The 24,255-nt window shown below is 41.6% G+C and overlaps 3 protein-coding genes across 4 annotated transcripts in view; all 3 read right to left on the reverse strand.

Moving 5' to 3' along the window:
- Nucleotides 1–2,044: 2,044 nt before the first annotated feature.
- gcshb (glycine cleavage system protein H (aminomethyl carrier), b) lies at nucleotides 2,045–9,816 on the reverse strand (the record flags this gene model as incomplete). The annotated part of the gene is made up of 5 exons (XM_079292782.1): nucleotides 2,045–2,441; nucleotides 2,587–2,718; nucleotides 2,820–2,883; nucleotides 4,369–4,448; nucleotides 9,666–9,816. The coding sequence occupies 5 exons, from the start codon at nucleotides 9,814–9,816 to the stop codon at nucleotides 2,344–2,346; spliced, it is 525 nt and encodes a 174-aa protein (XP_079148908.1). The 3' UTR covers nucleotides 2,045–2,343.
- Nucleotides 9,817–11,222: 1,406 nt separating this feature from the next.
- On the reverse strand, nucleotides 11,223–19,202 carry kars1 (lysyl-tRNA synthetase 1). 2 transcript variants are annotated; one of them, XM_079283497.1, is made up of 15 exons: nucleotides 19,145–19,202; nucleotides 18,190–18,357; nucleotides 17,742–17,886; nucleotides 17,487–17,652; nucleotides 17,290–17,383; nucleotides 16,688–16,874; nucleotides 14,774–14,899; nucleotides 14,438–14,557; nucleotides 14,091–14,253; nucleotides 13,478–13,651; nucleotides 13,186–13,271; nucleotides 12,999–13,084; nucleotides 12,786–12,912; nucleotides 12,528–12,671; nucleotides 11,223–11,890 (listed from the first exon to the last, which is right to left on the reverse strand). In XM_079283497.1, exons 2-15 carry the CDS (start codon nucleotides 18,327–18,329, stop codon nucleotides 11,819–11,821), a joined length of 1,830 nt encoding a protein of 609 aa, XP_079139623.1. In that variant the 5' UTR covers nucleotides 18,330–18,357; nucleotides 19,145–19,202; the 3' UTR covers nucleotides 11,223–11,818. The 2 variants fall into 2 exon arrangements, with proteins under 2 accessions (XP_079139623.1, XP_079139624.1); XM_079283498.1 differs by lacking the exon at nucleotides 18,190–18,357 and having other exon boundaries at nucleotides 19,145–19,199.
- Nucleotides 19,203–20,015: 813 nt separating this feature from the next.
- Nucleotides 20,016–24,255, reverse strand: part of nfat5b (nuclear factor of activated T cells 5b) — a 30,336-nt gene continuing 26,096 nt past the window's right edge. Inside the window, exon 13 of the mRNA XM_079292435.1 lies at nucleotides 20,016–24,063. Coding sequence (XP_079148561.1) covers nucleotides 23,825–24,063 — 239 coding nt within the window. The 3' untranslated portion in view covers nucleotides 20,016–23,824. The remainder of the gene's footprint in view (nucleotides 24,064–24,255) is intronic.

The following is a 24,255-nucleotide window of genomic DNA, read 5'->3' on the forward strand; positions in this document are numbered from 1 at the left end:
GCTGAACATTTTGATATTTGAACAGTTTCTGTGGCTTTGTTGTGTCTTTGTTGTTCCTTTGTGTCTTTGATGCTACTTTGTTGTGTCTTTGTGTCTTTGATGTTCCTTTGTGTCTTTGTTGTTCCTTTGTTGTTCCTTTGTTGTGTCTTTGTTGTGTTGTTGTTATTCCTTTGTTATTCCTTTGTTGTGTCTTTGTTATTCCTTTGTTGTTCCTTTGTTGTGTCTTTGTTGTTCCTTTGTTGTGTCTTTGTGTCTTTGATGTTCCTTTGTTGTGTCTTTGTTGTGTCGTTGTTGTTCCTTTGTTGTCTTTGTTGTGTCTGTTGTTCCTTTGTTGTTCCTTTGTTGTGTCTTTGTTGTGTCTTTGTTGTTCCTTTGTTGTGTCTTTGTTGTGTCTTTGTTGTTCCTTTGTTGTGTCTTTGTTGTTCCTTTGTTGTGTCTTTGTTGCTCCTTTGTTGTCTTTGATGTTCCTTTGTTGTTCCTTTGTTGTGTCTTTGTTGTGTCGTTGTTGTTCCTTTGTTGTCTTTGTTGTGTCTGTTGTTCCTTTGTTGTGTCTTTGTTGTGTCTTTGTTGTTCCTTTGTTGTGTCTTTGATGTTCCTTTGTTGTGTCTTTGTTGTGTCTTTGTTGTTCCTTTGTTGCTCCTTTGTTGTTCCTTTGTTGTGTCTTTGTTGTTCCGTTGTGTCTTTGTGTCTTTGTTGTTCCTTTGTTGTCTTTGTTGTGTCATTGTTGTTCCTTTGTTGTCTTTGTTGTGTCTTTGATGTTCCTTTGTTGTTCCTTTGTTGAATTAGTGAGAGAGAGAGAAGAAAGAATTAGTGAGAGAGAGAAGAAAGAATTTGTGAGAGAGAGATAGAGACAAGAAAGAATTTGTGAGAGAGAGAGAAGAATGAGTGAGAGAGAGAAGAATTCATGAGTGAGAGAGAGAGAGGAAAGAATTCATGAGTGAGAGAGAAGAATTAGTGAGTGTGAGAGAGAGAGTGTGCGTGCGTGAGAGTGTGCGTGCCTGCGTGAGAGAGAGTGTGCGTGCGTGAGAGAGAGTGTGCGTGCGTGAGAGAGTGTGCGTGCGTGAGAGTGTGCGTGAGAGAGAGTGTGCGCGTGCATGAGAGTGTGTGTGCGTGTGTGTCAGTGAGTGAGAGGAGTGCATGTGTGTCTGTGTGTTTATCAACATCACTAATTGGTGCACTCTAAGCTGCGCAATACACACCCATTATAAAGTCAGAAAAGGGCTGAAAAATCATAAGTTAAATGGCTGCAGTTCAAAAAGTTTAAGATATCAGAAATTATGAATTATGCGGCAATAGTTCAGGGTTTTCTCAACATTTGAAAGTTGAAATGGTGTCTGTAGCTGAAAGTATGAGGAAGTTGAAGGATTTGAAAGTTGAAGAAGTTTAAGAGGATTTGAAAATCTTCTCCATAGAAACCCATTTAAAAAAAAGTTGCTAAAAGCTTAATAATTCAAAAAGTTTAAAGGTTAGAAATATGAAGAGATATAGCACCCCTCTGCTGACAGAGCTGAACATTTTGACAGTTGAACAGTTTCTGTAGCTTAAAATATGAAGAAGAGTTTCAAAGAAAAGGGGGACGGGGGGGGGGGGGGGGGAGAAATAGTGGAATAAAGATTCGAAGAACAATAGTTGGAATGCTTAACAGCATTCCAACAATGAACTAGATGTCCCCAGTGACAATATTTAAATTATTCAGTTGTAACCAAGAAAACCAATTACTGCTCTAACTTTCACATTTTCAGCTTGAGTACAGTTTTTTGTTCACCGCTTCATTAATCATTGATCAACTGCAATCTCTGCCTTTCACACAGGGCAAAGGTCAAGGTGTGTGGAACCATATCAAGCAAAAAGAAGCCGCACATGTAGCGCAACATGACATGAACATGCCTACAGTTCATCACAAACTCTGCATGAGCTTCTCTTAAAGTTGAACTTGCGGTGTCCTTTTGTGAATTTGTCTCATCTTGACACTAAAGGCATCACAACACACTGCTTCAACTTTAAAGTTGAAAGTGAGTTCACAGACAAGGGGGCAAAAAGAAAATCACAGGGGTGAAAGGACAATTTTATTAAATGAATGTGACACGACTCTTACAATCACTTCCCAGGCATTTCCCACATGGAGCAAAGCATTAGAAACAATGTACCGACAGATCTGGAGATTATGAGCCCTTTTGGTTGGCTAGTGGCGAAGCAAATCCTAACCTTAGATTCTAGCGAGGATGATTTTTTATTATTTTGATAGCACAATTTCAGTCTCAAAATAAATAGTGTCACACAAGATGTTAGTAACCCTGCCGATTGCAGTTACATTATAAAAACAGCACAGTGGAGTTTATCCATTTATTCTTCAAGTGACATGATAAAAGAATCATATGCAGCTTGATCCATGAGGCCTTCAACTTCTTCAGGCTTTTCAATCGTCATCTTGATAAGCCACCCTGAAAAATAATTAACTACATTTAAAAAAAAAATGTTCTCATGAACAAGCAGTTACCTTGTTCTGGTCTGGCAACTTTTCATCTATCTTGGCAACAAATGTAGTGGGAGAAATGTACTGAAGAACAGCGACTGCGAGATGATTACCCTCCTCATAGCAGGCTTTATTCACGAGTCCAGGATTCTCTGCCAGCTCTGTGTTGATTTCAGTCACTTCTCCTGTCAGTGGCGAGTATAGCTCACTGGCAGCCTTCACGCTTTCCAAGGCACCAAACTCCTCTACAACACACACACACACACACACACAAAACATAAGGGATACTTCTTATTACACTGCTGGAATTACTTTCAGAAATGTGCCGTGTAGTCAAGGCTCTTACCCAACAGTTCAAGTCTTTGGCCAACCTCAGGGAGTCCACAGTATACCACGTCACCTAATGCTTCCTAAGATAATAAAACACAATTTTAATATACAGAGTATTATATAAAGTGAGTAAAAACAGTTATCCAAGAATGTCTTGCAATTCTGCACTTTAGAAATAGGATCAGGCGGTTTCTACTGAAGACTTACATCTTCAAAAGAAATTTATACTTTATTAAAAAAAAAAAAAAAGCAATAATATTTAAAACATGGTCACTGTAGTTGTTGAGCAAATATCACTCAAACAGGAGTAAATAATCCATTTGCTGGGGATTATTTTTTAAACCACATACAGCAGCAGGACAGTGATTTGTTTAATAATTTTTGAACAACGATGGAGCCCATTGGCCCAGAGGAATAAGCAACATATAAACTATACACACAGACAATACTTGTTTGTTGTTTTTTTTAAAAGACAGCACAGTCAGATTTTCAGGGCCATCAGTGAAGACACAATCAGCAATAAGAAATCAGTTCATCTCGACCTGCAGACTGTTTTAGCACGGACACAATCTACTGAGATTACTGGCGTAACTTTATTACAGTCAGCCTGATCAATACTTCTGAAGCAGAGATACTGGACCCAAACTGTTGACGTCACAAAAGGTGTAAACGTTTCTCCCACTCGTTCATGCACAATGAACTGGAATTGCTATACCTAGGGATAAAGACACCATTTCATCTTAAAATAAGTGTGTTTAAGATGCCAACAGTGACTGAATACATTGTCCCTGGCCATCTGAAATGAGCTTTCTATTACGAATTGAAGTTTCTATAATAATATATTTTTGGGAAACATTACATTTCTGGGAGCATTTTAACATAAGGAAACTATTTTGAGACTCTGGAATTGTTGAAGCCTCGACAAACTTTAAAGTTTTAGAGAAGTGCAGGAACACCGCCTTGGTTCTTATACTTTTACAATACCCCGAGAAAACTACTAGTAGTACTCGTTTTCTCCATTAGGCCGGTGGTTTTTCATTTACAGTTCACCTTTCCAAGATGCTGTGAGTTTAACACACAATCTGCTCAAAGTTCACGTTCCAGAGTACAACACAAGTCCACACTTTGCTCAGAGACAATCACGTCCAGTTGATGAGCAGTTCTTCTTGAACGCAGTGGTGAGATGAGGCTCAATGAATATAAACAAAACGGCAGTAAAACACCTGGAGGTGGACATGACTGAAAACGTTCGCCTTCATATTGAGGTAATCTATCGGAGTGTCAGAACATTGAAGATGTGGCAGCGAGCCGGTCTTGATCCAAGATAGACTTTAATATTTGACCACAAGTTTTAAAACGTCCTTGAGATTTTCTACACAGCGCTGCATTTTGGCGGTCATCAATTGCCTCAAACAATAATCATAAAACAGTAGATTAGTTAGGACAGGTGCTGCAGGTGAGGACAAAGTGCAGTTCTGAACTGCAGACATTAGCATTCCACCAATAAACCTCTGAAACAATTGTGTCATAAATCAAAAGATTAATACCAAGAGCCATCGACGTACCTGAGCATAATTGCTGATACCAACCGTGCCGATTCCACCTTCCACTCGCACCCACTCGTGCTTGTCTGTGAACTTTAGGGCTGCGGAGAGAACAAGGGAATAGTTCAGCTGGAACAGATTCATTTATTAGTGAGAGTCAACGACAGGATAATAGATTCATGTATACAGCACCTTTCAAATACAACATGAAACCATGAATAGTGAATGTGACATGGCTCTGACAACGATAAGAACAGGTGGAGTACATGGAGGCTGAGAGCACATCATTTGGATGTTCCAAAGAACATCTCACTAAACTATGGACCAAAGCGGAAGAGAAGGCCATTTCTGATGCAACACCATGTGCTTTCAATTAAAAACAACAAGTCTGTAGTTTACAGTTTACAAGACAACCTAAAAAATGAACAATGCCCAAATCGTGAGTGCTCTGCAGGTGCAGTTTTGTGGATCCTGTCCATCAGTGTTTCGGTATCTGGTTGATGTGCAATTAAAAAAATAAAAATAAAATAACTGGAGTTAAGGCAGTTTTTGACTCCACGCTCATGCCGTCATCTTTACAATACCCTGAGGGAAGAATTACAATGCCTCAACAACTTCAACCGTTTGCGTCGGACCATGCATAAAAATAAAGGTTTGAGCCAGATTGTGAAGAAGACACTGATGCATGACAGGGGAGAGCAGAGTCGGCCCTGAGAGCAGAATATTTCTGCTGTAAAGGGCTGAGTTCAAAGTTCAAAGTTTGCTTTATTGCCAATTCCACAATGTACTGAACATACAGGAGAGTTGAAAAGACGTTTCTCTCTAGTCCAACATATAAAGTGAATACAGTGCAATCGATTAAAAAAAACATTTAGACAATATATATATATATATATATAAATAATAAGAGAAAAAAAACGATCAATCTGTATTTAGCAGCAGTTGGACGTGGGGAGTCTTAAAAGAGAGGAGGGAGAGATTTCAGAGAGTTCAGCTTCCTAACAGCCTGGTGGGCGAAGCTGTTTGAGAGTCTGGTGCGAGCACGGAGGCTCCGGTATCTTCTCCCGGAGGGCAGGATGCTGAAGAGACTGTGTGAGGGGTGGCTGGAGTCACGCACAATCATGGTGACTTTGCAGGTGAGGCGAGTGTCGTATATGTCCTGCAGGGAGGGGAGTGAGGCACCAATGATCCTTCCAGCTGTGTTTACTATGCGCTGCAGGGCTTTCCTGTTGTAGTCAGTGCAGCTTCCGCCCCACACAGTGATGCAGTTTGTCAGGATGCTCTCAATGGGGCCTCGGTAAAAGGTGCACATGATGGGTGGTGGTGTTCTTGCCTTCTTCAGTTTGCAGAGAAAGTAGAGGCGCCTCTGGGCTTTCTTTGCCAGTGATGTTGTGTTGGCTGTCCACGAGAGGTCCTCACTGATGTCCACCCCCAGGAATTTGGTGCTGCTCACTCTCTCTATCAGCACCATTGATGGTCAGTGGTGGGTGTTGAGTGTGGCCTCTCTGGAAGTCAACAATAATCTCCTTGGTCTTGCTGTTATTCAGAAGGAGGTTGTTGTCTCTGCACCACGTGGTCAGAAGGCTGACCTCCTTCCTATAGTGCAGGGATTCCCAAAGTGGGGTGCGCGCACCCCTGGGGGTGCGCGAGCTGCCTCTAGGGGGTGCACGAGAGGAAAAGTGTAATGGCGGTCTGATGGTGCAATAATATTAAATATTTAAAAAAAATGTAATTTTAATTTACAAACTGTCAGGTGGGACATCTGAAGCTATCGGTCGTAAAAGAGGAGAGGGACAGAGAGAGAGAGAGGAATCGGAGGCGAGGGGAACGGAGAGGTGCTTTGGGGAGAGACAGGGAGAAGAAATCGAGCCAGAGTCAGAGGAAGATGAGACGGAGGAGACCGAAAAGGAGGAAGGGATAGCACAGACAAATCGGGAGCACATCGGCCCATCGCGGAGTCAAGGTGAAAAAAGAGGAAACGAGGGTGAGCATCAGACTGGGAAAAAAAGAGGAAATATGATGAAAAGTATGTGTGTCTGGGCTTCACTTGGATTGGCAACGCAGATTCCCCAAAGCCACAGTGCGTGGTGTGCAGCGAGGTTCTGGCTAACAGTCTGAAGCTCTTATTTACGTCGCCACCTGAACACCAAGCATGCCAGTGCAAGTCAAAAGCCCCTTACATTCTTTATATCGAAATTGGAGGAGTTACAAAACAGCCAAAAACAACTGCAGTCTCATTCATGTGGCGACATGTGGTCTATAAATGACGCACTACCTATCTGGTTACAGAATAGCGAGAAAGGGGCTACCGCACACAATCGCCGAAGACGTGAGCTTGCCAGCTGCCAGAGAGATGGTGGAATGTATGATTGGAGAGAAAGAAGCAAAAAAGTTGGACATGATCCCGGTGTCCAACAACACTGTCGCGCCGCATCGATGCTTTGTCCGAAGACATCCTGGCTACATTAGTCGCTCATTGATTGTAAATTAAATGTGATAATCTGCCTCGGAGCCTGTGCGTGTGTCCTCGCATCCGTATTGCTCTTTAAAAGTGACGCCTTGTGTAACTGAAAGTTATTGAAACTTTGTTGCAGTGTTTCAGGGCGTTTTCACACCTTCAGTTCGTTTGCTTTGTTGCAGTTGCTCCTTTGTTCGGTTTGTGTTCACACTGCAACATTTAACAGCGGACTAAATCTTGTAAACAAATGCCACGCGCGAGCAAACTGTTCTCTCATTGGTCCGATTCTTATGCGGCTATGAAGGCTTAAAAGGCTCTGTTGCTTCTTTTTTTTTTTTTTTTTTATTAAGGGGGGGGGGTGCGCTAACCCGGTCGGGATGTAGAAGGGGGTGCGCGGCCAAAAAAGTTTGGGAACCGCTGCTATAGTGGGTCTCATCGTCGTTGGTGATGAGACCAACCAGAGTTGTGTCGTCTGCAAACTTGACCATGTGATTGGTGCTGTAGGTTGTAGTACAGTCGTGTGTCAGCAAGGTGAAGAGCAGTGTACTGAGCACACAGCCTTGAGTGTTTACAGGTCTCTGTAAAAAACCCGTCAGAAAGCTGCAGCTGATTCAGAACGCTGCAGCTCGAGTCCTCACTAAGACCAGGAGGGTGGATCACATCACTCCAGTTCTGATGTCTTTGCACTGGCTTCCTGTCCAACAAAGAATTGACTTTAAAATCCTGCTGTTGGTTTACAAAGCACTGAATGGTTTAGGGCCAAAATACATCTCTGATCTGCTGCTACCTTATGAACCATCCCGACCCCTCAGGTCGTCTGGGACCGGTCTACTTTCTGTTCCCAGAGTCAGAACTAAACATGGAGAAGCAGCGTTCAGTTGTTCTGCTCCACATATCTGGAACAAAGTCCCAGAAAGCTGCAGGTCTGCTGAGACCCTCAGCTCATTTAAATCAAGATTGAAGACTTTTCTGTTTGCTGCTGTCTTTAATTGAACCACATTCAATTAATATATTAATCAATTTCCTGCATTTCTGAATTTTACTACTGCATTTTATTTCTTGCACTGTTTTTTAATGTTTTAATGACTGTTCTTAATTGTTTTTAAATCTCCTTTTCTTTTGCCTTATGTTTTGATGCTTTTAATGGTTTTATGTGAAGCACTTTGAATTACCTTGTTGTTGAAATGTGCTATACAAATAAACTTGCCTTGCCTTGCCTTGAGGGGCCCCTGTGCTCAGTGTGATGCTGCTCGAGGTGTTGTTGCCGACACGTACTGCTTGTGGCCTCTCACTGAGGAAGTCCAGCAGCCAGTTACACAGCGAGGTGTTGAGCCCCAGCTGGTCAAGTTTGAAGATGAGTTTTTGTGGGATTATGTGTTGAATGCTGAACTAAGAATGGAAGAATGGATTTGACATGTGACATGACAAAGCAATTCATGATTATGGGGGTCAGTGCCACCGGACGGTAGTCATTATAGCAGGACGGAGTGGGTTTCTTTGGCACAGGTATGATGATGGTGGCCTTGAAGCATGATGGACCAACAGCTTGTCTCAGAGAAGTATTAAAGACATCCGTGAAGACATCCTTAAGCTCCTCTGCCCTGTCCTTCAACACGCGACCAGGGATGTTGTCTGGACCTGTTGCCTTGCGGGTGTTGATAGTGGAGAGTGTCCTCTTCACGCTGGCAGCAGACAGGCACAGAGCCTGGTCGTGGGGAGGGGGCGGAGTCTTGTGTGGACGTGTGCTGTTTTGTGTTTCAAACCGTGCAAAGAAGCTGTTGAGGTTGTTTAGCAGAGCGATGTTGCTGCTGCAGATCTGTGGCACGGGTTTGTAGTCCGTAAGGGTCTGAATGCCCTGCCACAGGCTCCGTGTATCTCTGCAGTCTTTAAAGTGACTGGTTATCTTATTCGAGTATTCCTGTTTTGCTTTCCTGATGCCGTCGGACAGGTCGGCTCTCGCTCTTCTCAGGCCAGTTTCATCCCCGGCTCTGAAGGCGTTGTTTCTGGCCCTCAGCAGCCGATGCACTTCCCCTGTCAGCCATGGCTTCTGGTTAGCCCGAGTGATGATGGTTTTTATATGAGTCACATCATCAATGCACTTACTCATGTAAGAAGTAACAGTGTCTGTGTACTCCTCAATGTCTGTGTGATTGTTGTATGTGGCTGCCTGCTTAAACATTCCCCAGTCTGTTGTGTCAAAGCATGTCTTGGAGAGCAGAGGAGGCCCCATCTGGCCACACCCATGCCTGCTTCAGAACCGGTCTGGTGACTGAGGTAATGCCTTTTAAATATAACGAGAGCCTTAACAAAAAAAGAAGCTTTTTACATTTCACAGGTTTGAAGAATAATGATTGACAGCAACAACTGGGTGAAAAATAATGAAATGGTTGACATTTTAGACCACATGTAGGCCCCACACATGCAATTCATCACCCCACAGCTATCTGGGATCATGGGTGACTTCTGTTTAATAAGCTTTAAGGCCTAGCCTGGGTCATTTGTTGTTTACGTTAATTAATTAACTAATTTAGAGCTCGTGATATGGCTGCTTTCCAATTAAATCAAATAGAGACAAAAATAAGTCCTTGTTGTATAATTCAGAAAACATAAAATGCGGCTGCTAAAGTTTTTTTATGCTTGACAGCCACTTCCGTGTAAAAAAAAAACAAACTTCTATCCACCCTGCACTTCCTCTCGTCCGCTGTGGGAAAGTTTCTCCACAAACTGCGTGAGTTGTTTCGCCCATTGCACACAGACAGGAATGTGAGAGCAGCAGCCCCGCATGTTAGTATGTAACATTGCAGCTCGTTCGGACAGCCATATAAATGTGGTTTGTTTATGTATTTCATGTATTGTTTACCTGTGGACAGGACCGAGGTGGTGCTCAGTGTCCGCGGAGAGTCGCTCCTCCACAACAACCGAGTCGCTGCAACCTGCGCTGCCGACGAGAGCGCAGGCAGTCTGGGAGAAAAGTTTGCAGAGAGGCAGCGTACAGCCACTCTCATCGCCATCTTCTGTCAGTGTGTGTGTCTGTCCGACTCGGGTGCACTTACATTTGACAGCGGGAGCGCGCACCATCCCACTGTGGGCGGACTCCCGCCGGGAAGAAGGGAGCACGGTGGAGGGAGGAGGGTGCAATAACTGTGCAATAATTGCACCTGTTTTCACTCATTATTCATTGGAAATTAACACTAATACTGTAAAAATATGACATGTAAAGGTTTTGCATTAAAAATTGGACTTGAGTAACTATCACAAAATGGCTACTTAAAGTAGCAAAAATAAAAGAAATGCCCCTTTTAAATTGTTATATTGAATTATTTTCATAAATGCATTCACATCTAAGGAGCATGCTAATGTAGTGGGTGGTCGAGGTAGAGCTAATACCTCATTTTATACACACTGATTCATTTTTAAAAGAGGATGTATGTTCTGCATGTAGAATCTAAATGTATAAAGTAACTGGTAATAACTAGCTGTCAAATAAAGGGAACAGTGTCACAAGTAGGCTACAATATGTTCTGCTGAAATGCAGTAAAGTAGAAGAAGAAATTAGAAGAAAATCAAAATAATCAATTAAAGTAAGGCCTAACAGTTTACAGAGTACAGTCATTGAGTAAATGTACTCAGTTAATTCCTCTCTTGCAAAAAGATTGCTTTGAAAACGAGATGGTGAGTTATATGCACCTGATGCTACCCTTGTACATCTCATAAATAAGTGTGGATTTTAAAACTTGCTTTAATTAAATACGAAAAGAGGAATTTTGAAGTTGATTCGGTAGCCAATGGATTTATGTAAGTACTTGAGTAATATGTGACGTTCCCTTAGAGACTTGGTAATGTTTACACCAGTAAGGCTTGTGCAGCCCAGAATGGTTTTGGGGACCAGGGTGGGAAATGTTGCAAAACAATGTGTTCAGTTACTTTTCTTTTTTTTTTACACAGAACAGAAACTGTGGGAAAGAAAATAATTGTGACATGAAATTTGACAAAAATCATAAAGATTGTCTTTTTAAAAGTAGCTTTTCTAATTTCATTAAAAATGAAGGTATCTAAAGACAGCCTAATAAAAGATCATTTCTTACTGGCATTTCATTATAATTGTATGCTTAATTATTGTCCTGCTGTAAATGTTGATTAAGCTATTTATTCAGCTGTAAGGTCAGTGTAATTATGCCAGACTATGCTCTGTCCCAGTGGAAGAGTCAAAGAGAATCTCCTCCCCAGCACTAAAGAAAGTATCAGTCTAGAATTCATGTAGATCATTCAAATAACTTTTCTCATGTGAAGAAAAGTTACTATTACGACAATCCATGAGCCTCAAAGCCACCAAAAGCCTATAATCATATTATGTAATCTCTTAAAATGCATGAAATGTTCTGTAAACAGACCAGAAACATCATGAGAGCAAACAAAGTTGATTCATATTCACTTTATTCTGACAGTCTTGTTTAAACTTCTTGGCAGAAGAATATTGAATTTGTGGAGTCTTGCTCAAAAAGTCTCAGCCATGGAATACAAGCAGAGCTGGTAAAACAGATGGATACACAGAGCACAGGTGACTCAGTGTTATTATGTGGTGTATCTACGTGTATCTGGTAGCCAGAATCAAGCACCCTGTGAAATATCTCAAACTATATTCAAAAATATTTCGCAGAAGTTTGCATACAACAGCAGATCACACACAATTTCCTGATCAAATACAATCCATTTATCGTCCGGGTGACAGCGAGGATTAAAAGGTCTCCTTACAATCACTCGAGGCGGACGCAGCAAATATGATCACAAACGTGTGAGAAATACAAAAAGAAGCAAATGTCATCGTTTACCAGTCGTTACAATATAACTGAGACAAGAAGATTTCCCTTAACGAAAGCAACAATCAAAACCTTTGACAGACTTAACATTGATAAAACAAAAAGGCTGCAGGCTCCACCGATGACCACAGTGAGGTAAAGGCTCCGACTCCAGACGGACTCCTGCACAGATGTAACAGCAGGAGTGGTCCTGTCATTAGACGGAGGTGCCCTCTGTGGGCGCCGGCTTGTTGTCGTCAGGCTTCATCGCTGGGAAGAGCAACACCTCCTGTGAGACAACAAAACTGTCAGCTGAGGGTTTCTAATTCTTACAGCATGTACATCAAACAGGACTATCTTGATGATCTTATCTCTTTAACCCCCCGTGTCCCGTTAAATGTGTTCTTCTGTTTTTCAGTCTGAACAAAGCCTAAAATCCTAATGAGGTCAACGCACTGAGGGAAGGCGTCATGTGGTCACACAGATTACCTGCATGATCAGCAACAAGTCTGTTCCGATTTTAACTCTTTATTTTAATAATTTGTGACTTTAAATAGGTCCTTTTAGAATTACGGTTTTGTTTCTGCCATGTACCTGAAAGGGGACACAGCGAGACTCTACAACCAAACCAAAGATAAAGTCATGGAAGCACTGAGGAAAGTGGGGAGGATGGTAGAAACACGCTATGCATCAATACAAATTATGCTGTGTTTAAAAAAAAGCAGATAGCCACAGTGAGAAAAAAATGAATGATGTATCGAAACATTTTCACAAACAAAAGGAGGACCCCCTCATAGAAAAACAGTTCCAGAGCACTACTTGTGGTCAAAACACCACCGTTTCCTCTCATGTAGTTTGTCGTTGTGGTACAAGGACTGAAACATGACATGCATGTGCTAGCATCATGATTCATACGACAGCTTTACCTTGATGTTGTTGGAGTCGGTGAGGAACATGGTGAGACGATCGATGCCCATCCCCCAGCCGGCAGTTGGTGGCAGTCCATATTCCAGAGCGGTGCAGAAGGTCTCATCAATGAACATGGCCTCATCGTCGCCCTCTGCTTTGGCCTGAAAAAGATCCACCATGAAAATGATTAACATGCACCAATATACACACTCACACTAACAATACAGAGTCTTAAACCTTTATGATGGGACCATGTACCATCATTCTATACACACCATGGATTGCTGCTCGAAAAGCTCCCTCTGTCTAATCGGATCATTCAACTCAGTGTAAGCATTGCAGATTTCCTTCTTCATCACAAAGAGCTCAAAACGCTCCGTCAGGCCCTTCTGTGATCTGTGCCTGTAATAATTGAAGCAGTGTCAGCATGAACCTGAGCATCACATCTTTAAAGGGTAGATACGAGGATGAAATGAGGCGTTTCTCACCATTTTGCTAAAGGACTCATGATTTGAGGGTGTTCACAGATGAATGTGGGGTTGATACAGGTGACCTCAAGGAAATCTCCAACCAACTGTGGAGAAAAACTGTATTAGTAAAGACCTCACAGTAAAATAAATAAATAAAAGGAATAAAGCAACAAAAGACAGACGCTGATGTTCATCAATGGAGCACCTTGTCAAGGAGGCGGGCCGTGGTTCTGGGTGGAGGACATTCAACTCCTTTCTGTGCACACAGGTCGTCAAAGAATTTACGCGTCTCTGAAGACAAAAGAGTGAAAGAGAGAAATCTGCTGTTAGAATAAAAACATTTGAAATATAGAAATGACATGAAGACTACATCCTGTATTTGTGAGAGAACGTGTGAGAGAGATGGAGAATGTCACAGAAACAAAAGCGTCTCTAACATTTCAGAGGCAGTCGTCTTCTCACATAAAGTCCATCTGTACATCTCTACAGGCTCTCACCATCACTGTCGTAGCTGTCAGTAGGAGGGAACTTCACTCCCGTGATCTTCTCCAGGTCGTGTGTCATGCTCAATCTCCTGAATGGCGGCGTGAAGTCAATCTCTTGGGCCTGTCCCTCCGGACCATCGGGGTGATAAGTCACCTTGTATCCTCCAGTGATGTGTTTCACCATTCCTGAAGCAAAGAGGGCACCGCTGAGTTAACCAGAGCAGCTCAGTGGAGACCTTTCCTGTGACAAAACTCAGAAGAAATGGCGCTCTGGCCGATTCACATATTAAAATAGCTCATTACCGACTTCATACTTTAAAGAATTTCTTGATGTGGAAGTCTCCTTATCCTAAATGGACACATTAGTTAGGAGACTGCCGTGGCCTCTTAAACAGGTGCAAACAGGTCGGCTCTTGTTGCATCTGATGTGACAGCTTCATGTTTTGAGTGTCACTTGCCAAACAGGATTTTAAAGGACACCTGTAACGACAATCTAAACAAGTCAAGTCAGATCTTAGCAAGACTGACAAAAGTTTTTTGCTAAGAACTGCCTTTTCTTTCCTTCATTGGTATGTTAGCCAGTTGAACTATTTCTCACTATGCTAACTATCCATGTGTTCCTTACCTGAGAGCAGTTTCTCTGTGATTTCCATCAAGTCATGGTAATCGGCATAAGCCATGTAGAATTCACAGGTGGTGAACTCCGGATTGTGAGTAAGATCGATGCCTTCATTCCTGAACTGACGACCAATCTCATACACTCGGTCCATTCCTCCAACCACAAGCATCTGTGGGGAAAGTTTGATATGCAGCGCTAATATTGAGACATTTAATTACAGTTGAGGGGGGTCAAGTTAAGTTGATGTATTCAAAGAATTAATGTATTTCTGTACACAAATTTCACTACAAATGAACAGAAATATGGAAGTAAATGATGACTGAGAAGGATGGTTCTTGAAAGTGATGGATTACCTTGTGGTACAGCTCAGGTGCGATCCTCATGTACAGGTTCATATCCAGCTCATTGTGGTAAGTAACAAATGGACGGGCCACTGCTCCACCAGGAATGATGTTCATCATCGGTGTCTCAATCTAAAGTAACAGAAAACACGATTCAGCAAAGCTACACTGACCAACTCTGTTCCTTCAGTGTGGAACAAACCTACAAACTATCGGAGAATTATAAAACACCTAAGTGTTTGTTTTGAGTCCTCAGCTTGTAAATACATGAAATATACTGTTCAATTGATTAGTTGTGTGACGATGTCAACTTGGATGTCTCAATACACTACAGACACCAACTCTTACCTCCAAAAAGCCCATCTGGTCCAGGAAACTGCGCAGGTATGTGATGATTTTGGCACGAGTTATGAACTTTTGCCTCACGTAGTCGTTGAGAATCAGATCCAAGTAGCGCTGGCGGAAACGTGTTTCCTTTGACAAAAAGATGACACTTTGGTGAGAAAAATAAATGCTTCAACGTTGCTCATTGCTGTTGTATCGACTGGTCACCTTGTCCTCAAACAAACTCAGTAAAACTAACAGAACATTTAACAATGAAAAGCTTTGAGGTTTTTCTCTTTTGTGACACTGCAACTGAGGCTGGCTGAAAATGAAAACTAATTAAATGACAGCAGAGGTGATTTTCAAATTATGTCAAAATCAGAGCAGCGGTCCCCAACCACCGGGCCGCGGACCGGTACCGGTCCGTGGGTCATTTGGTACCGGGTAGGGTTGTCACGATACCAAAATTATGACTTCGATACGATACCTGCCATAAGTATCACGATACCCGATACTTACGATACGATGCCAGAATTCGATACAATACCATAAATACGATACTGGTATATTTATCTATACTAGTAATACATAAAACATCTGTACGGTTCCCTTTTTTACCAGCTTGTCCCTGCCCTGCTTTTTGAATACTTAACAAATGGCATTAATATTAGTATTAGCCTACAGCAAGATATTAATGAAAACTACAAGGTGCCGTGATTGCTGCTGACATCTGTCTGACTGTCTGTGGGAGTGGGTGGGTAAACAATGCTTCATTTACTTGCAAAGTGAGTTTGATATTTTCACTTCATATTTTATCTTAATTCATGGAATAATTATTTTTCCTTAACTAAAAATAATTAGCTCAAGATCCACCCTCAGGCTCCACCAGCACGGAGCCATTTTGCATTAATTGTGTTTCATTTAGTACACGTTTGTGTGCATTGTGACCTCATGATCATACAGGCTTGTTGTCAAACTAGGCTAAGGCTACTCGTGTTAGCTGTCTATGGGTGAGCTTGGGGGTGTTCATGTTTATAATCACATTTGCTTACCCGTCGTTCTTTGAACTCTTTAAAAAGGTCGGGGTGTCTGTCTGAAAGGTGCTTTGCCGTGTTAGACGTGTTGCCTCACTTGGTCTGTGGCTTTGAAACACGTTTCGCAGACGGGTCTCTGTAGGTCAGTGGGCTTTCCTTCACTGTCTGCAATATAGCCAAAGTACTTCCAGATGATACTTCTGGCATCTTTTTCTCCAACAAGCCGAGGACGGTCGGTAAAAGCTCCTGCATGTCTCCCCTGTGATCACTCTCTGTGAGTGCGCGCTGCCTGCTGTGTGAGCGCTGGGCAGCCCCGCCCCCTTGCAGTCAATGCCTGCAGGCAGCATGACAGGGAGCGGAACAGCGAGTGCGCTCTGATCGCGCGCTATTTCAATAAAGTATCGATACTAAAAATATGCAAAATCGTATCATTTTTAGCGTACAGGTACCGCGGTACCTTTTTAGTATCGATACACCGTGCGACCCTAGTACCGGGCCGCGTTTTTTTGATTATCAGTCTGAAAGAAGTTTTATTTTGAAAAATGACCGGAATCTGTGCCAATTTCATCCGCCTGTGGCTCTTGACATGTCAAAAAAGTATGTTTGAGACAACAACTCTCCCGGTTGTTTTGGATTAAAATCAAGGCCGAGTATCCTGAGATCGCTAACTAACCCCTAAATGAGTAAAATTTAACAACTAAACGTGATTTAGTCCGACTAGCCCCGCCCTAAATGCACTGAAAATAGTGATCCATAAGAACTAATGTTTCTGCTTTGTGTCGTCCATTCTCACTTTTTAAACGGGGTATTTGCAGAAGCGTGTGATTTAGTGTCTTTCTGGGAACGAGGACATGGTGCAGTGAGTCTCTCACTATCTGAGTGTCTTAATCACAACGGGCATTACCTTGTCTTTGAGGCCAAAGTGAAGGTGGGGCAACATGTGCAAACATGGCGACAGTAGGGTCATCTCGATGGGAATGATGCTCAACTCCCCCTTTTTTGTCTTCCCTGGGTTACCGTGGACACCAATGATATCTCCGCGGCGCAGTTTGTTGTTGATGGCCACAAAGGCGTCCTCAGACTTGTAAGTCCTGACAGAGTAAGACAAAATATGCAGAAATTAAATCACTGCTTAATCATCCACAGGGAGAAGAACACATAGTGCGAGGTGAAATGATATGCTGTACAACATTTCACAACACAAACGTGTAATGATATGAATAATCTGTCTGAGATAATCACATAAACAACTAATCTTTTTAAAGAGTTGAGTGGTTTTGCAGTTTTTGGGCTGGTAACAGGACGGACATTTGTTTCAATAGCAAGCACTACATCAGTGTGTGACATCATCAAACTTCCCAAGAACTCCAAGAAGTTTAACAATGTTTCCGTCTTTCTGTTTTAACTTGAACTCACAAATCCATGCAGCGCTGTCCGACTCTTCATCTGTCTGCAGTCATGATGCCTCTAAAACTATGTGTGTTAACCACGGCTATCATTGTGTACCTTGAGTTTGCCATGACTTGCAACTTGACGCCTTCACCCCGCAGGTCGTAGAAAATCAGCTTGGCACCAGAAGCCCTCTTGGCATGGACACGGCCTGTAAATCATACAAAATGATTAACAGAGCATCTACTGCTGGGGGTACAGTGCACATACAAAATGGAAAACACAAATGTAAGATCTTAAACCATTGCTGGTACCTGACACACTGAGAACAACATCCGTCAGCTGATCTCCAGGCTGTAGAGGAGTGTATTTATCGATGAAGTCTGTGAGGGACAAGTCGACATGATACTTGTGAGGGTACGGGTCCTCTGCTGTGCCTTTCAGTTCCTGGATGGCCTGGGTGCGGATCTTGTAGTATTGCTACATCAGAGGGACACAGATTACATTAATACAAAAATATCTAAACATTAAGGGTATAATAAATGTAAGAGTAAAGTATATGATCTCACATTTGGGTCAAGGGTCTCCTCATCCAACCCACAGGCATTTTCCACTCCTTGGTCGTTGGATTCTTTCCTTTGTTCCAACTGCTCTTTGATCTTGGCTTCTTTATCGGACACCTTCTTGTCCGCTTTCATTCGTCTCTTCAGCTCACTGATAAGACAGAGGAATGAAAGATCAGTCATAGGTTTGATATTGTAATTTGCTGTCGATGATGCAACTACAAAATTAAATTGCATGGATGTTCAAACTGTTTCACAAAACACAACGGCACACAAATACATGATTTCCCACATAACCACACTGCACATGTTATTCTGTTCTGGTGTTTGAAATAAAAAACAGCAAACAAGGCCACGCCACAATCAACTAATAACAGAGACAAGCACTCATGCAGAAAACGGAAGGATGACAAAAGGTTGGTTGTTTTTCTCATTGGAATGGAAATCCACCAACCTTTTGTCACCTCTCCAACGGATCCCGTAAATTTGAGCCGAGACTGCATCTGTACACGGGGCAGTGCATTTTAACCACTGTCCCCTGACCCCAAAGGCTTGGCACAGCTGCTGCCTGGCTGCCCTGACCAGACACAGCATGCTGAGCTACCACAGTCAGCGGACAGACCTGAGAAAATAGACAGACAATGTCGCTTACAGCATATACAACAGAGGCTGTCTTTGGCCCACCAGGTAATATATATATTTATATCAATAAAACTGTAGTGGGAATAACTCTACAACCCCAAACAAAGACCCTCGCCAGAGTACACATCCAGCCAACGAGGTAAAAACACTCACGTACAAAGAAAAACGGAAGAAAACTACATTTTAATTGAGATTGGGTTTCCTTTTCCTTTTAGCCAGGGGTGTGTCAGAGATAACATAACGTTACTGCTAGCCCATAACGCCACAGAAAGTCAAGAACAACGAAGGACAACACAGTTAGCATCATTTAAGAACTGTCTAAACCGTTTTATACCCGCTAAAATGCAAAATAAAGTGCTCTGCGAGAGTAAAATGATTAAATACACCATACGTTAAGATTAATATCGAACACAGGGAAAAGAAACCAAAACGATTTCACGACCAATGTGTGGAGAACATTTCTATGATTGTACTGTGGATCTTGTAGTTCTTCCGAGAAGTAAAAGGCACTGTCGCTGTGGGATTCAGGACTACAACTACCAGAGACACAAACGAACTGCATCCTGGGATGTGTAGGCTTTGTGGCGTGTCACCATATGGAGCATGGACGTAACCCTCACTTCGCTATCACCTGATGCAACACTTCACATTTCATAGCCCAACTGAAACGCTCATAACTGCTAAAACAACAACTTAACCGAAGACACCGACACCGTGTGAGGAGTTGAGAGTGGTTAACATGCGACGGAAGAAAATAATAAGCTCACTTTTTGCTGAGTTTCTCTCCGTCCACCGCTGTCACGTCAGCCATGTTGTAGATGCTGCGCTCAGAAAGATCAAATGACGCGCACGCGCCGCAAAAACGCGAGATCTTGATGGTGCGTTTGCGTGAGTGTCGGAAATCCGTAAACGGAAAAGAGTGAAGTATACTTCAGGAAAATACAAATATATCCACAGTACCACAAAAAAATCGATTGTGGACCGTTGGAGGTTGTATGTTTTTGTGTGTATATAATCTGGCTGGTCAACAGGTAATTTTGACCTGAAGAAGTGCTAATATTAGGGTTAGTAACAGCTTCAAATTCAGCATCAACTTTTGTCTTTATTTTAAACAGACAACTTACATGTGTTCTTTGATTGCGACTTTTACTTTTGTAAAGATCTGCAATTAAACTGTGATGACACTTCTTATGTAAGCTCATTTATCAGGTGGGCATTCAATGTGGTTATTAAGGTGTCGACCAGTTTAAATGTGCATATCACAACTTCAAATGAATCAAATCCAACATGAACTGTAGGGTTTCAGAACTCTAATGATGTAAAGACAGACCACTTTACTTCCTCTTCTGTCCAATTTTACTCAGGCTCATACAAAGCTCATATCAAATTATTACAGCACATTTTTAAGAAATTTATCTTGAGTGTAAAAAGTCTGGATCAAACCTCACATGGGTTTTTTAAATCACTTGAAAATGATCTTTAGCTGTGTCAGAGCAGGTGCTTTGGCACGGTATCAATTAAAACTAAAATCACATATTTCTGAATCAATGTGTATCCTCATCCCCCCCAGCTTACACCAAAAACATGAAATAAAAGCTCAGGGGCCTAACATTTAAAGAATATATGTTTAATGTAGATAGCAGCAAGTTTACAGAAATGTAATTGCAATATAATTAAAAACAGCTGTGAGCAATCTGCACATTAGGAACCACTGCACCAGTAAACACTAAGCCTGGATCCACAAACTAAGCAAGAAGGCAATATAGATGACTGAAAAACAATTAGTGAGCCTTGTTTCACACACACACACAAAAACATGACTGAGATGGTTGTTGAGAAGAGAAATTTGCATTTTAACTGATTAAAATATTTAAAATCGGTTACAGGCGACAATGAAAGCAAAGAAAATATTTCAACACGATACATAAATAATAGAAAGAGCATCTACTTTGGTTTCTCCTTTTTGCTGAAAACTGGAGATGCTATTTAGAAAAATATATATTCAAAAACTAACAGATCTACATTTACAGTATATTAGCTGCATAGCAGTTTCAGGGAAAATTTGTCTGCATCTACGTTGTACAACATAAATGCAATGGATACTTCAGTACAAACAAGTTAGATGGATGACAGAAATTGCTCTACACATTTATCTGGTCACTGTTGTCGAGCATTTAAAGTCTTATGGCTTAAAACATTTTTTATGTACATGTACGATATCTACTCTCAAGTGACATTTTAGGGGGAAACACCTGTGATGGCAGATTCAATTTGTTGATATTAAATTAATGGATAATGTTAAAAGAAAACCACGTGTTCTATTGCAAGAAACAGGGAAAGTTAGAGTCTGCAGCATCTGACGGCAATATGGGAACTTTTATCAACAATTACCCTCTTTTCCATAGTTAGTAGAGACTGTATAATGAGTCACTCTTTTATATATTTCTGATCTCCAGTTACATTGTAAATACACAAGTGAGGAAACTGTAATTTCAAAAAAGTAATTACCTCCACAGTATGTGCATAACAGAACATTCTTAGTGAGACATTTACAGGCAGCCTACAATCACATCAGTTCTATATTCACAGTGAAAATACTGAAATTTGTTGGTCCTGTTTTGAGGGATTAAAACCTGTTTAACCATTTGGTCAGGAGGGACGACAAGGCCAGCGGTCCAATAATAAGCCTTGAGCAAGCACCTGCTAAGTACATTAAGTTGTGTATTATTACAATATCCCAAAAATATAACTGTGCACAGGAATGTACATGTTATTCATGGTCTACAATCTCATTTAAATGCATCACCACCATCTTCCCAAGGTGCCAGTTACAGTATCAGCCTTTGTGTGGGGGGGGGGGGGGGGGGGCAAATGACATTACTTGTTATGAATACAGAAAATATCTTCACGCAACTGATAAAGGAAAACAATTTAGATAATAAACACCACACAAATAAATTAGATATGCTTCTCCGAAGAGAGAGACTGGTACTACACAGATTAAAATACAAAATAAAAAAGATCTAAACTTTGTAAAACAAACAAATAGAAATAAAATCATAAATACTCAACACTGGAAAATCTTAGTTCTTCTATTTCACAAGTTGAAGAAAGCCGATCACAGACAGCTCTTTCCTCCAACGTCAGGTTTCCTTCAGGAGTAGGGTCCCTTTAAAAACCACGCACAACCGTTCAGACTCGTACTTCCTCAAATCACATTCGTCAAGTTTCCATAATCTCCATCATAAAACAGCGGTTTGTGACTTTCGTTCATGCACACACTTACAGTGAAACTAAACATGACACAAACGTGCGTTTCTTTCCCAAACCAACACAACAAACCAACGGAAAGAACAGTGTGGCAGCAGGACAATCGTGACCAACAATGAAACCATCTATGTCTATGTTTTTCTTCAGAAATAAATGGAAAATAAAAGCTCACGAGCCATAAAACTGGCCTGTCATCAGGATTTAAGCAAAGCGAGATTTGAGTCAAACTTTGGTCCTGAGGCCACTGGACGACTCCTGACGACTGCATTTACAAGAAAACATATAAAATGGGCTCCGTTACTGCATGTTAATACCTTAACCTGGATGAGGTGTATAATGTACAGTTTGCTTCTCTTCTACATTCACTAAATCAGTCACATTAATAAAACTGGTTGACAGAAAAGGCTCTTTTCTAGCTGATTTAAGAATACTATTCCAGTTCATGCGTGCCTGACGCAGAATGATGCAATCAAAATGACACGAAAACACATAATATTAATAATATGCTATATTAAATTCCACTCTCTCTACTATAGATGCGTTTGATTTAGAGTGCTATGCCAAGTGAAATAATCTTATTTGAATAAAAATGTCTCGATCTACATTTTTCACTGGTTTTGGGAATGAATAGTTGAAAGTTGTAACAGCATGTCTCAAAATGTATCCTCTTCACTGTAAACAATGAGGAAGAGGCGGCTGACAAAAAACCCCACCACCTCCTGTGGGACTGTACCGTACCCTCGATGAGTAAAGTGGTCACAAAGAACAGCATCGTAACGTGCTGAACATACATGTAAAAAGAAAAGTCTCAGCCAATATTTGTTTGATTCGTTTCTATTTTTCTATCATATTTCTACCGCCACACTTTCTTAAAAGATCCATCTCTTTGTCATGTATTAAAAGGAGAATCTGCTCTAAAAGGGTAGCAAACTGACAGTTTGGTTTGGATGAATACGGACTAAATGTTAGCCTGAAAAGGTTTGCTTATCTACATCACAACATGTCTTCTGCACACTGTGGTGGAGATGGTAAAGGATCTCATACTGAAAGATATGTTTCACAGCTGGAGATGAGCGTCACTGCAGAGCCACACAGACAGCTGTTGGCTGAACTTCAAATATTTTTTACAGGTATTACTGCAACGAACCGGTCTAGACAAGAATAGATCTAATTTATCCAGGTCTCTTGTAGATCGCAACAAAATGCCACAATACTAGTCATACACCTACTGAGCACAGATTCTTTCTATATCATTAACGAAAACCGCCCATCAGCGACAGCTTGAGTGAATATATTCATATTATCAGGTGCAAGCTAGCTGCTACAACATTTAAACAATCGGCACCCTATAGACACTTGTTTGGGATTACACATCAGGTTAGTGTAGAACACTTTTCCACTTTCTTCTACCTCTCATTTATCTGCCTCATCTCTAACCTTCTTTCAATACACTTTCTGCACCGTTGGGTGAAAATAATTTCAAACCACGTCAACTACCTTCCACATCATCGATGTCTTCAACCATACATACCACAGTCTGTCGAAACCTTGCTGCTCTACCGCACTCTCCACCTTCCATGCAACAAAAATATAAAACAAGTATTAAAGGGAAACCACGAGACATGGAAACCGCAAGACACTTTGGAGACTTCAGACAAACGGCACAAGAGCCAAGAAATGACATCACTGACAGTCTATCTACAGATACACACGAAACTTCACAAGTTAAATGAATAACGAGACCACTAGGTTACTGTACTTCTGGAGGAAACGTTGAAGAACAAAGCACCAAATGGTGTTTGTCCTCTAAGTAATGACAATTTAGTCTATCTAATTCTGCACATTTGTTACAATGGGGGGGGGGGGGGGGGTCAGTCAGTCGTGAAGTCAATAAGAGATTTTCACTTTTCTTGGTCAGCCCACTCAGCCAAGAAATTCATAGTTCACTGTCTGGACATTGATTTCTCCAGTTTGTCCTCAACAATCAGATAACTGAAACCAGATATTGTGTTCGGGCAGAAAAATAACAAGAGTTCAGATTTAAGAACATAATATTCGGTTTGTCTCAAACTTCATGATGCAGGGCTAATTCACAATTATTTGACTGCATGTAGTAGTGTTGTGTCTACTTTTCTGCATTTTACAATCATTCTACATATAAAAATGAAATGACGAGGCTAGTATGAGCGAGTTAAGTTGCTGCCGGACTCGTGCAGGCTGACCATCAGGTCATCCATCTTCTCCATGTTCTGAGAGGCAGTCATGCTGTTCTGCACGGGCCCAGACTGAGACAGGGACTGGCTGAGCAGAGACTGGATGTGCGCGTCACTCTCTCTTTGGTTCTGACCAGACTGGCTGATGGCTATAATCTGATCCGACAGCGTGTTTCCAGGAGTATTCATCAGCTGGTCACAATCTGCAGGGAGGGAACAGAATGAGTTTACAAACCCCACACGTTACAGTGTAGGTTTGTACAGCAGGTTTAATGTTCCACGTTTCTTTCTGCTTTTGAAACGCACACATACTTTGGTGTTCAACTGTAGTTTAGTTATCCACTAAGGAAGGCCACAAGATGTGGCTGAAGGCTCAAGTCAATGGACCTTGTGAT

The sequence above is a fragment of the Melanostigma gelatinosum genome, assembly GCF_949748355.1.
Source record: "Melanostigma gelatinosum genome assembly, chromosome: 2".
NCBI lineage: Eukaryota > Metazoa > Chordata > Actinopteri > Perciformes > Zoarcidae > Melanostigma > Melanostigma gelatinosum.